This window comes from Trichomycterus rosablanca, chromosome 2 (assembly GCF_030014385.1).
Source record: "Trichomycterus rosablanca isolate fTriRos1 chromosome 2, fTriRos1.hap1, whole genome shotgun sequence".
Classification (NCBI taxonomy): Eukaryota; Metazoa; Chordata; class Actinopteri; order Siluriformes; family Trichomycteridae; genus Trichomycterus; species Trichomycterus rosablanca.
In genome coordinates, this window is record NC_085989.1 from 26888170 (window position 1) to 26902522 (window position 14353).

The 14353-nt window shown below is 37.2% G+C and overlaps 1 protein-coding gene across 1 annotated transcript in view; it reads left to right on the top strand.

Annotated features, from left to right (window-relative positions):
• csmd3b (CUB and Sushi multiple domains 3b) overlaps positions 1-14353 on the top strand; it is a 538328-nt gene that overhangs the window by 224034 nt on the left and 299941 nt on the right. Inside the window, exon 5 of the mRNA XM_063013213.1 lies at positions 3166-3373. Within this exon, the coding sequence (XP_062869283.1) occupies positions 3166-3373 (208 nt within the window). The remainder of the gene's footprint in view (positions 1-3165; positions 3374-14353) is intronic.

Genomic DNA, 14353 nt, shown 5'->3' on the forward strand with positions numbered 1-14353 from the left:
CAAATATAGATTAAGTACTGAAAGAAATTTTCAGTCCTTATTTAATCTTGTGGCTACTTAATGTCCTAATGTTTGGACACCTGGCTATGAGTTTGTTGGACATCCCATTAATATTATTTTAAAATAGAGTGACTTCTGTGTGATCTTCTTACAAGACTTTAAAGTATGTGTGTGGGAATATGTGCCCATTCAGTTAAAAGAGCAGTTGTATGATTGTGTGCTTATGTTGGCCAAGGAAGCCTCAATTAATGTTCCAGTTTGTTCCAAAGCTGTTTAGTGAGGCTGAGGTCAGGTTTCTGTGCAGACCACTGGAGTCTCTTTAAACCAAGCTTTTCTTTATGTCTTTATAGTAGGGCTGTCAAACGATTAAAAATTTTAATCGCGATTAATCTCAGAATTTCATATAGTTAATCGCGATTAATCGCATTAAAAAAAATCTGTGTAAATGTTATAGAAAACAAGGATTTTTAAGTGAAATGTTACAATTAAAATGGTGAACACATTTTATGCTAAATGTACTGATGTTAAAAACTGCTGGGACAAGAGAAAACTGTAAGGGAGTTTTATTCACTCACATACTAGGCAGTAAATGTCAGATTGTAGGTTAGAATTTCTCCATCAGCAAACATTGTAGATCAGCAGTGCTTTAGATGGGATAAGGCGTAGTTATTGTATCAGACTTGTCTGTGGTTGTATCGTGACGATGGTTTGATGGACGTTTCTACACGAAGTGAGTGTGTTTTGACCCTTTGGGGCTTCCTTAGTTCATGAACTAACGTGCTCGACTCAGCTTTCCGGTATTCGGTACAGAAGAAGAAGTTAATTAAGTGTAATAAAGTGTTCTGCTCCCGACAACTTGTGAATATAGCGTGTATTTATTTCTTTATTATGCAAGTGCATCACTACCACGATCGGTTACATTATGTTAACAAACCGCAAATGAAAAACGGTGGCAAGTCCGACATTAAAACGTTTGTTCTACCAGTCAAGTGTCAACATGAACTAGAATTTGCGTTAATGGCACTAATTTTTTTAATCGCGTTAAATTGAGATTGCGTTAATGCGTTATTATCGCGTTAACTTCGACAGCCCTACTTTATAGACATTGCTTTGTGCACAGGTGACCAAAATTGTGGTCAGGTTTATCCTCTTTGATATAATGATCCTTGAGATTTGTCTAGAACTAGGGTCAATAAGGGTCCACAATTTACATTGAACTGTAAAAAACAGGCCATAAAATTCAAGGCACTGTCTGTATATCCTGTTTCAGCCATCGCTCCTCTTCCTACAGAGACACAGTCAATCGTGTGTCTGTGTAGGCGCCCAGTCGACTGATAGCAGAGCCAAGATTCGTTCTTGAGAGCTTGATTTCTTAGCACTGCTGGGATAGCTCCCCAATATAGTATTTTATTGTCGCACAGTAAGCAAGATGTAGATTGTTGTAGTGGGTACAGAAAGTAGCTTTTGGTGGGGTACAGGCTAAAACTGCTGTAAGGGATTGCCTAAATAAGTTTACAGAGTGCCATACTGTGTCACAAGAGACCTAGTGAAGGCACCTTGACAAGACAGCAGAGGTTGCAATTGTACAGAGGCAACAAAGATCAGTCAGCCTTTCTTCTTCAGTCATGGCCAATTATGCCTGTTTGGATGCCTGAAGACAATAACACCCTATGGGATTCAAACTTGAAAACATCAGATCTTAGCAGTGAATGGCTAGCATGCGCTCTGGAATTTAACAAACCTTTGAGTTTTTTGTTGTGATTGGTGAGACCATACAATTGTTAAAATTAATTTGAGCCCTATAGGGGAATTAACATCCTGACGAGACATTATTAGATATCACATGTTGGGTGATTTCCAGAAACTCCTGCCTATACCATTATGGATCCCTTGCTGTATTTAAGAGTTGGCAGCAGACATTAAAAATGTGCTTTTCTTTGCTCCAAGTTAAGCTATCAGACCATTTCATTATATTTCATGACAATGGCCAGGTTTTGTACTTTTATGCCAGGTAAAAGCTTTGCAATAAAGTCCAGCTATGGAATTGTACCGTTTTAGTTGAAAGTAGGTCATAGAGTTGCTTATTCTGTGTTGTTGTTGTTGATTTTTCTCTATCACTGATAAAATAACAGTTGTCAGTAATCCTCCAGACTGCTGTGGTTGACATATGCTGTCATGGCTTTTAAAACCTGAAACTTATAATCTTTTAGTTTTTGTAACTGATGCACCTGAGGTTTGAGCAATCATTGGATCTTTTTAAAACATATGTTGCCACATGTTGCTTTAAAAATCCTAAATCTTAAATTACAGCTAAATAAATATATTTATTTTTTGGATTATATGTGCATGCTCTTCTAAATGCCTGTGTGTGCATGGATACACGCCTGCTTACTGAATGTACGTGTGTTGACGTGGTTCTTGTTTAGAATGTGTCTTATTTTAAATGTATTTCTCTGTTTTCTGAAACTGAGCACTTGGTGATCTCAGTTCTCTGAAGCAGAGCATCACTTTGTACATATTTGAGCTGTATGTACATAGATACGGCGTCATGCCATGTCCGACGTACATATAGCTGAATGCTCATTTGTATAAATTATATACAAATAATTTATCATGTTTGCAAGGACTAATCCATGTGTCTTTATCTGTACATAACTTTAACGTATACCAATTTCTTTTTCCAAAATATAAAAAAATACATCTATTTTGATCTGGTTAATTAAAATGACTACATTTAGATTTAATTGGAGTGGAATAGACAAGAGCAGAGCTCTGTCTCTGATGGGAAATGCAGCTGGGACCTTGTTTTAATTCACCAGAACCCTTGTAAGGTTCAGCCCATTTGAATTTTTATGAGTGAAACCAAACGCCACTAACCAAAACATGATAAAGAAAAATCAAGGTGTAACCTTGTTTTGAGCTTTGTTTATACCAGCAGTAGATGCTGGATTTTACTCGATTTACCTATTTTTTCTACTCAATATTTCTTGGCTGACAAATAATATAATAAAATATTAAAACGGTAATTCATATGATTGGGTACATAGACATAAAGTGGCCTTAATTTGATTGATTCAAAGGTTCAGCTGTCATTTTCTGCTGTATACATCGTGCAGTAGACGGGGGCCAAATCCTAACAGAAATCTTTTCGTGTTTGGTTGACAGCTGAGGACACATGTGGTGGTACTCTGAGGGGTTCAAGTGGCATCATTTCGAGTCCCAATTTCCCGAGTGAATATTACAATAATGCGGACTGTACGTGGACCATACTTGCTGATCCTGGAGACACCATCTCCATCATTTTTACAGACTTCCAGACGGAGGAAAAATATGACTACTTGGAAGTGGAGGTGTCGGAGCCACCCACAGTATGGTAAGTCAGATGATCTATCTATTCTCTTTGTGTGTTTGCTTTCCCATGCTCATTTGTGGTTGGATGTTGTTTTTTTTCCTTTAGTTTGGTCTATGATGGGCGTTTAATGCAGTTAAGAGCTGTGTGAATGATTGGAATACATTATTAGACTGCTCTTTGAAGGTAAAGCAGCAGCTGGGAATAGATGTGTGGTAATAGCACAGTTTCAGAAGGAAATTAGAGGTCTGTTTGTATGTGTGTTCATGTTTCATTGCTCTTTGTGTATTCATGATGCTTTTTTGATGTTGTACATAAGTGTGATATTTTGAGCTGTGGATAATGGATTTATTCATTAGTTGTATTGGAAGCGCATACAATTTCCTAATGTCCACTTTATAATAGTATTTCATCTTTGCCGGATATTGATTGTGTCTAGATTAGTTTATTGATTGTTCCACGCCACACCATTTTACCTGTAATGATATTTAAATAATGTGTAATTAATGCCTTAAGAGTGAGTGCCTCATTCTGATTCTTACTCACACATTATGAGGAGAGTAGAAATCTACAGCATGTTCTCCTTCTAACCACTTCTTACTAGTTCCTTTCTGCTGTGGCCGTAACTCATTTTGACCCATTTGTCTCATTGTACATCATTGGTGCCTGTGTTTTCATAATCGTTGGCTTTCATCATGGGCTTTGTGCATTGCTTGATTTTTTTCAATATTCCCAAGCTGAGTTTGTTTTTCTGTCTTATATCTTACATTTTATATCTTCAATCAATAACAAAGCCATTACCTTTCACTAAGTAGTAACATGACGTGGTGTCGCCTCACAGCAAAAAGGTCATGGGTTTGATTCCCAGGTGGAAAGGGCCGGGTCCTTTCTGTGTGGAGTTTGCATGTTCTTTCCGTGTCTGTGTGGGTTTTCTTCGGGAGCTCCGGTTTCCTCCTACAGTCCAAAGACATGCAGTCAGGTTAATTGGAGATACTAAAGTCCCCTTAGGTATAAGTGTGTTTGTAAATGTGTTTGCATGTGATGGACTGGTGTCCTGTCCTGGGTGTTTCCTACCCATTATTTAAATTAATCTTACTTAAGTTTTAATTTTATTTAAATAATTAAAGGTATGCTTTTTGTACCTTTGCCTTGAGACGGTTCCCTGTCCGGTTCATTTCCACCTTACAACTATTGTTTTCCAAACAGTATGAAGCATTTACAGAAGAATAAATGAATGAATGTTGAAATTTAAGTTGTACATTTCCCAGTGATGTAGGTATAATTATTTGTGCCCCTTCTCCCTCAAACACGCCCTACACCCAACCTGCATTTCATATCAATGTTTTATGATAAATATCCATGTAGAAAATGAACAAAATTTAGCTCCAGAGCTTCTACTTGTCCTGTTTGGATTAGTTTCAGAAATACTGTAGGTAGTAGCTGCACTAAGTACCCTTCTGCTGTGTAGAGTTTATAGGCTGAAGCAGTGACACATTTTTAATTGCATTTCATCTGGAAACTATGGCTCTGTAATCAAATGAATGTTAGTAGTACTGTGCATAAAGCAAATTACTTGTGTGATTAAATATGCAGCTGTGAGCAGGGTTCTCCCCCATGTGAAATTAAAATCAACTTTCATCTTAAATATTTACTTTCTTGGAGAGTTGCTGAAACTGAAGGAGGTATTGATTTCAGCTTTCATTAGTGGCATCTCAACATATTGTTTACACTAATTTATTTAAAAATAATCTTGTAGCAGAAAGAAGTGGGATGACAAGGGTGTTGTTTTAAATGATCAGTAAGTTGATTTGAATATGCATGGCATGCAAATAACCCAGGCACTCTCTATTGTTGATCGCTGTGTTAAGAAAACACAGCAGACATCTGATGCAGTTCATAGCTCATGTGCATAAGACAAAAACATATTTGAGTTCCAATGACAATGATTTTTGTTTTACTTGCTCATTTAAAATTAGTTTTATAGATCCATTTCGACATTACTTAAAAATCAGTATAATTACTTATGTCTTGTAAAAATTCATTTAATACATTTTCAAAACCAATGAAAATGTATTAAATCAAAAGCTATTTTCAAAACCGATACAAATGTACCAGACTAAATGTGCATGGCTTTAAAGAGAAATCCATCACTCTTTTTTAAATACTATCCTCACTAATGTAGGTATGTGTCTGCAAGCCATCTTTTGCCGAGAGCAAATCCTTTAATACATTTAGAGAGAAAGATAATGAATTTACTAAATATTAAGGCCATCTCTAAGACTTAAATCATAACACCTTTATCATAACACTTACATGAAAGTATTGTAAACCTGTAACACTAGATATTATATTTTTTTCATGAGTAGTCATAACAGTTGATGTAAGGTTGTAAAAACAGTGTTATGCTACCAGCAACTGTCTTTAAAGTTTTACAGTTCATATTAAGACACTCTTATGACATAACATAATGAGAACTGTCATGACAATCACCAGTATGCAACACTTATGTTAGGATCACTCGTTAAAGCATATAACATCTAGCATGACAGGTTTATAACATTCTTATTGGTGCCATCTTTGCCTTTCGCTTTACTGGGCATATAAAATCATGCCATCTCCATTCTTCATAATGTTATTCTGAGACTGGATATTCAGGTTCAGATACAAACTGGTTGATGTGTCATACTAAATTAGCGTGCGTTCATACTGCAGAACAGTTTATTGTAATAACACTTGTATGTAGTCATTTACATCATATATAGTCACATACCTCAAAGCTGAAAGAACTTATTTCTGAAACTGGAAGGTTTTTATATGTATCTCCCTAGAATAGATATAGAATTCATCTTAGCTGCAGTCTCAGTCACCAAATATGTTTTAGATCTCACTGAGCACACCAGCTTTACTGTTAGGTGTTCATCTGCAGAATATGCAGCAGAGGAGAGCACACAATTCTTGAACTAAACTCTTTATTGAGGTGGTGGAGGTAGTTTTCATAGCAGAGTAGCTTTAATATCATTCACAGAAAGTCAAATGATGCAAAAGCAAAGACAGGGTCAATTACAGTTTGAATAGATTTGACGTATCCATGATACCTTATAGCCACATCTTGGTATGGCTAATGCAAACAATAGGAAACGAGCAGGTATGTCTTATATGTAGTTTCATACTCTTCTGTTATCATGCTAAAAAGTAAGAAGAGCACTGAATGAATAAAAAACAGTGTCTTTAAATTAAACAAGTTAAATGAGTCCCTTTTGTATTTATTAGCAGTTATGTTTTGTGTTCTACTCAGATACTTCAGTTTAGTGCACTAATTTGAGTTGGACTTCTGATGCAAATCTTATGCAAAAAATGTATTTTTAGTAATCAACCATTATTAGCAGTGATCTTCCTGTATTGCTAAGCTAAAATAATATTCTGGCTAGGTGAACTGTTGCCTAATAAATTATACAGATTCTGTTAAATGCCAATTGTATAATAATGCAACTGTGAATAAAGATGATTAGTGTAGCTGAAGGTAATTGACCATTTTAGCACATGTGGACACATCCTGTACTGTTTTGTAAAACGTATTATTGTCTGCTAGTAGGTATAATGGCAAGGACATAATGCAGATACAGTTTTCAATTATTATACTTATATAGTGAATATATTTACTTTAGATTTACACTAACAATGTGTTTGACTTTGTTCTTATAAATATGAACATAAGTGGGCATTTCATAGCATAAACATGGAAAAAATATGAAAATAAATTCTAAATTTTATACCGGGGAATGTATTCAGACTCAAAAATTACAATTACTGCTTTGTTACAAAGCCATTTTCAATTCGCTATGGTTATAAAAATCCCAGTGACTAAAATCCTCCTTCAGTTTACAAGAATTTAACCTAGGAGATTGCCAGGTTTATGCAAGTGTCTTGCTTTTTTATTTTTGCTGTCTTTAGATTTTCTTTAGATTTAGATTCTTTCTTTAGGATTATTAGAATCATACACTATATTGCCAAATATTCCAAGTATTCACTTACCCATCCAGATCATTGAATTTAGGTGTTCCAATCACGTTCATGGCAACAGGTGTATAAAACCAAGCACTTATGCATTGAGACTGCTTTTACAAACATTTGTGAAAGAATGGGTCGCTCTCAGGAGCTCAGTGAATTCCAGTGTGGTACCGTGATAGGATGCCACCTGTGCAACAAGTCCAGTCGTGAAATTTCCTCGCTACTAAATATTCCACAATCAACTGCCAGTGGTATTATAACAAAGTGGAAGTGATTGGGAACGACAGCAACTCAGCCACGAAGTGGTAGGCCACGTAAAATGACAGAGCGGGGTCAGAGGATGCTGAGGCACATAGTGCGCAGAGGTCGCCAACTTTCTGCAGAGTCAATCACTACAGACCTCTAAACTTCATGTGACCTTCAGATTAACTCAAGAACAGTGCATAGAGAGCTTCATGGAATGGGTTTCCATGGCCGAGCAGCTGCATCCAAGCCTTACATCACCAAGCACAATGCAAAGCGTCGGGTGCAGTGGTGTAAAGCACGCCACCACTGCACTCTAGAGCAGTGGAGACGTGTTCTCTGGAGTGACGAATCATGCTTCTCCTTCTGGCAATCCGATGGACAGGTCTGGGTTTGGCGGTTGCCAGGAGAACGGTACTTGTCTGACTGCATTGTGCCAAGTGTAAAGTTTGGTGGAGGGGGGATTATGGCGTGGGGGTGTTTTTCAGGAGTTGGGCTCGGTCCCTTAGTTCCAGTGAAAGGAACTCTTAATGCTTCAGCATACCAAGAGATTTTGGACAATTTCATGCACCCAACTTTGGGGATGGCCCCTTCCTGTTCCAACATGACTGCACCAGTGCACAAAGCAAGGTCCATAAAGACATGGATGAGCGAGTTTGGTGTGGAAAAACTTGACTGGCCTGCACAGAGTTTTGACCTCAACCCGATAGAACACCTTTGGGATGAATTAGAGCGGAGACTGCGAGCCAGGCCTTCTCGTCCAACATCAGTGTCTGATCTCACAAATGCGCTTCTGGAAGAATGGTCAAAAATTCCCATAAACACACTCCTAAACCTTGTGGAAAGCCTTCCCAGAAGAGTTGAAGCTGTTATAGCTGCAAAGAGTGGGCCGACATCATATTAAACCCTATGGATTAAGAATGGGATGTCACTCAAGTTCATATGCATGTGAAGGCAGACGAGCGAATACTTTCGGCAATATAGTGTATACTTGCAATCCCACCTTCTCCAAACATCTAGTTTAAATAATAATAATAATAATAATAATAATAATAATAATATCTGATAGAAGAAACACTATATTAATAATGCATTTTATTATTTGTATAAGCCAGATGAACACTCTTACAGTGTTACTTTCACAAGCTTCATGCTAAGATTATACTGTATAGGGGCCAGCACAGCTTGGTCTGCACTTAATGTGCTTTTTGTTCAACCAAATTTAATTTGAAATGACTGTAAAGCAGGTTTCCCAGAAAGGTTTAGTCTTCCCCTATCACCCTTTGTGCTGCACTAAGATCAGTGGTGCTAAGCTACTTATGATGCCTCTTGTGAAATGACACCCCTTGTCCTTATCTGTCACCAAGCTCTTAAGAGGTTCCATGCTGCTCGCAGATGCCTAGTATGAACAGTTCCTAACCTATCAGCCTGTCAGCACTTCAGAGAAGTCTCAGATCTGCTCAGCCCTACTGCTGCGTGAGAGGAAACGCAATGCACTAGTCACACCCTCTGCCAGAGGTGTTCCCATTAAAGCTCCAGTGGTGCGCAACACTTCAGTTACTCGGCGTGCTTAAACACACTAGTGCTGTGTGTATTTACTCTGAAGTTTTATTTGCAGCACATCCAGAACAATTTAAAATTTGGAAGAAAACTAGTTCTGATTAGAAACCCTAATAGATAACAGGTAGCACATGCTAAACTATACACAGACAGTTACCAGAGGTCTTCCCTAAATTGCTTTAACATTGTGGAACCAACACCAATTGCTGCACCACTGTGCAACCATCATTTTAGTGTAATGTCAGCAAATGTTCAAACAAAATGATAAAAGAAAGTCAACACTTTCAAATGTTGTATATCTCTTTTCTTTCTACATGTGGATTACTGCCACTCTGATTCATAAGATACACTTTAGAATTTTAGACGTTTTGTCCATTTAGGGTAAAATCCATTAACCAGGGTTCTTAATAAAAATTGCAGCTGACAGCCCCATTAATTTACTCTGCCAAGACATTATGGTTTACAACCAACAAGCTCAAACCACACTACACCGTAGGGATTTAAATGCCATCTTAAGGTGTTGGCATGATTTACAGCACAATTTCCTTTTGGGCGTCTTAATTAATGTGTATTAAAGGAAATTGGCACAGCATGGTCAACAGTCCTTTAATCTTATAAGCCTGATAAAAAGATGACTGGAATTTTAATTCATAATAACTATCCTGTAGAAGAGAGCCCTCCATCTAAAAACTAATGACAAGCCAAATGCGCATTAGCATTTCCTTTTGCAAAGGCTTACTTAGGAAAAGTGTGTAAAAGTATAGTATAGTAAAACTATATCGACTTAGGCTAATGTTATGCATTCCACTTTTCAATTAGTTTTGTCTGCACACTCCTCAGTGTGCACTTTAGGGAAATCTAATACAGCAGGATGAAAGCAACATGCTGAGCAGCTAGCATCCACTTTGACCTCTAGCTTTAATGTAAATAATACAGCACTCACAAAGACAAGGACACATGTAGATCTAAGAACTACACACTTCAGGTGTGTGTGTGTGTATGAACACACTCCCTCACATAATTCTACCTAGCGGCAATTAGTAGCAAGCGTGCTACTTTCTGTACGTTTTGAGAGGTGGGAGAGATCCAGTTCTTGAGGAAACGTTACAAATTGCTTACAGAGTAACCAGAGGTAAACATAGGACTAGGATTATAGGACCCTGGTTTTGTGCAACACCTACTCTACCACCTGTACCACTGAGCCTCCTATTTTAATTATTGTTGTTTATTAATTAATTAATTTATTTAAGTATTCATTTATTTTGCATCGATTACTCTAAAGAAGATGTGGTCTGACTTTCAAGTTATTGATCATTAAAGTCACAAAACATATTTTACCTAAATCCATAACAAACATTGTCAATTTTATATCTCCATTAGGGACATGTATTATTCACTCTTATTAAGGACTTAAAAACGTATGTGAACCTCTTGGCTAACAACGTCTTGCTATGTGCTATTAAAACACACAAAGCCAGAACCATCTCTTCTAAGTAAATGTAACTTTGGCTCATTTTAGTGTACATTAGAGAATAATTTGTATGAATTCCATAAAGCTGAAAAAGCCTAAACATTTACTTCTTAAAACTTCCATCCATAAATGCCATTCCAGTTGTAAAAAGTTATGGTTTGAGGATGAAGGTATGTAGTGTTCATTACCACAAGCTTAATAGTAATGTGTGAAAAATAAGACCATTACAAATAAAATACAGCTGTAATAGAAAGTCCCTTATTTACATCAGCACTTATATCAGTAAAACCTACAGTATACAGTGAGATGCATGTTTTTGTAGAAAGAAGTAAAGGTTAAAACTAATGACATTGAAGACTTCCCTAAACTGCTTTTGGCACAAACGATGGTAAAAAAGAATGACCATTGCTAGGAGATTTATCTAGAGCTGTGCAGCTATCAAGTGGCTATAAAGGCTGCATGCTTAAAGTGAAGGTGGCAGGGGATCAGGGCTGTCAGCTTGCCAGGGGAGAGATAAGGACCCAGGATAGCAATGGCTGACAGGAGCATCGCCCTTCAGCAGAGAACCTACAGAGAAATCATGGCCGAGCTCCCGTCACCCCAGTCACTGCAGTCAGGTGGGATCCATTCTAATCCGGCTTACAGTTCCACCCATTCTGTACCTCACCACTCAGGGATTTGGCAAACATAGACACAACATGCTTTTTTGTTGTTAAACAGGGGGAAATGGAATATATTTTCTCACACCATCTTGCGAAATTATTATAGTCTTTATTATCATTCAAAAGCAATTTGTGCTTGGATTTGGTTGTTGTATGTTCTATTTTTTATAGAGCAATTTGTAAAACACTGACCTTTAGTGATTTCTAGTGTCTGGATGAATGATAGACCCTTTTATACCAATTATAAAATGACTTGTAGAAAAACAAATTGGACAAATTGATACAAGTCCCAGATTGTGACAATCATGTTTCTTTTTTTCCCATCAGAAACTTAAGAAATACTTTAAGTTGTATTTGGCAGCTAGTACATTTAAAATGTATCTTGTACAGACACACTAAAGATTAGGCAGACTGCAAAACGTAATTGTCAGAGCAAGCTTCATATTTCGCATGCTTTGGCTTATTTTCCACTTTATGATGCTTTTAAGAAACTTGGCCCTGTATGATAAACAGAGAACAATGTGTTTTAAGTTTTGAAATAGTATAGTAAACTTACAAAGTCAAAAAGACTTTAATGCATATTGATGTTTACAGCATTAAGCAGATGCTTTTGTCCAAATCGACTTATAGTACTGTATAGTAAATTGTCTAAGCAATTGAAGGTTAAGGGCCTTGCCAACAGTGGCAACCTGGCAGTGGTGGGGCTTGAACCAGCGACCTTTCAATTATTAGTCCAGTAGACTTACTCACTTTCACCTAGGGGCGGTTCATATTGGCACCTTCACCCTCTGCATGTTTTTGGAATATAAGCAGAAGGAATACCTGGTGGAAACCTGGTGTGTCCCTGTTCCACCCAGAGCATTCTATTTTATTCATTAATTCTGGTATACTTATAAACAAGGTACACTGCCCATCCCTAATCCAGACCATATCCATGAGCACTAATGAGCTTATGGAAAGTTTCATGTTAGTGGTAAAGGCAGATTAATTTCTTTAAAGTTAAAACTTTGTAAGGTATTAATCTTCTAAAGCAGGATCAAACATGTTACTTTTTAAATAGGGTTTAGCATTCTTAAGACCACTGAAATGCAAACTGTAATTAAGAGTAAGATTAAATAAGTATGGGTTGAGTCATTTACTCTGACAGAATTAAATTTCCAAAGCCGTTTTTCTTTAATTATTATTATCATGTATTAAAATTCTGCTGATTTCAATTAAAGTTCATACCTTAATTATATCCATGAAACCTGGTTTGACCTATTTTTTTCCTGCCTTAAGCACTGGCTCATGGTCTTAACATTTCCCCCCCTATATTCAGTGTTGTACCTGCCAGCTTATAATACAGTGACCTACAAATATGCTAGAATGAAAAAGTATGTGTGCACCTCTTGTTATTATTGAGTCTGGGTGTTTCAAAGCCGAAACCTATGTGAACAGATATATAAAATGAACTAAGCGAAATAAATTGTATGTTTTCAATTTTGCGGCAACAAGGTAAGGCACTTTACACAAATCAAGATCCATTAAGACATTGTGTGATTAGTTTGGTTTAGAGAAGCTCTGATTGGCCTGCACAGAGCCCTGACCTTAATCCCATTAAACGTTCTTGTCCAACATCAGTTTCTGACATGGCAACAGCTCCTTTGACTAATTGGGAGCTTAGCTATATGTTGAGGCTTATTCACATATTGGTTTAGGATAATTGAACTTAATAATGACTATTATTGTTTTGACATTAATGATTCATGAGATGTCCTTTGGCTATTCTGCACAGGGCACATATTCAACTCACCTTATTAAAGCATTGTAAATTATGGTACATTTAACATTTAACAAGTAATGCTTTTGTAAAAAAAAAGTAAATTATTATTATTATTATTATTTATTTAATGTGTCTTTTTGGAACAGTTTTTCTTGTTAGAGCTTCAACAGAATTACACACAATGTATTGCTTGCTAGCTCTGCCAAGAGCAGAGATTTGAACAATACTCTTATATATAATAATACTCCTATATTGTACATGCATTATTAATACAGCATTACATAAAAACAATTACAGTAAGTGCAGGACTTAGTTAAGGAAAATGTTTGTGTTGGGGGAAAAATATATCTGATCTATATCTACTAAAAATCATAATACGAGCAGCGGTAAAATACGCTAGCACACCAGAACTGGGATTTCAAATACATCATATTGAATCCGAGCTCTGCCATCCGTCTGGGCTGGGCGGCTACATGAACAACGATTGGCTGTTGTTTACAGGGTGAGATGAGCCGGACCAGGGTTCTTCATAACTGGTGCAATTATGACCTCTAATTGAGTTGAGGAATAATGCTGATCAGGGTGTGGCTTTCCATGCTCAAGGCTGATCTGCATATGAACTCGTCTTCGTGCAGGTGAAAAGATGCAGTCGGTACTGCACGTGTCGGAGGGGGCATGTGTTAGTTGTGAAGCTCCTCAGTCAGCACTGGAGGGTTGTGTCTGTAGAGGTGAAGCGTAACGCAATCAGGGTAATTGTATATGACTAGATTACGGGAGAAAATTGGGGGGAAATTGGAGAAAAAAAATCATAATACAAACCATAATCAAGATGATGAAACTTTACAAATGAGCTCTCAGTAGGATCAGAGCCTGACACTTAGTCTTATAGTGAGTGCATCAAAGTAAGGTGAACAACAAAGGAGAGGCAGCTTTCACTCAACTGTTGTACAACAAGCTTTTCCCCCCAAATATGTCTGGCAGTGTTCTAGAACTATTAATTGTTGAGGAAGGATGCTGTGATTCAGTAATTCAGAGAAGAAAAGTAACCGACAGGCTCTCTCAATCATGTGTCTGCAGGAGTAGAATGATAATGCCACCCGGGGCTGTATGTGACCTAGGCTTCATTTGTAGTTACTGGAGAGAGGAAAGAAAAGAGATGCTTTTTGTTGTAGTTCCAATTACTTGGATGCACCAGCGGTAAAATGGCTTGTGCCAATAGCAAGGTTTACCATATAACTGTACAGTAGCTAACTCTGTCAGTGTAGAGCCCTATTAACTGGGTTAGAGTGTCAAAAGCA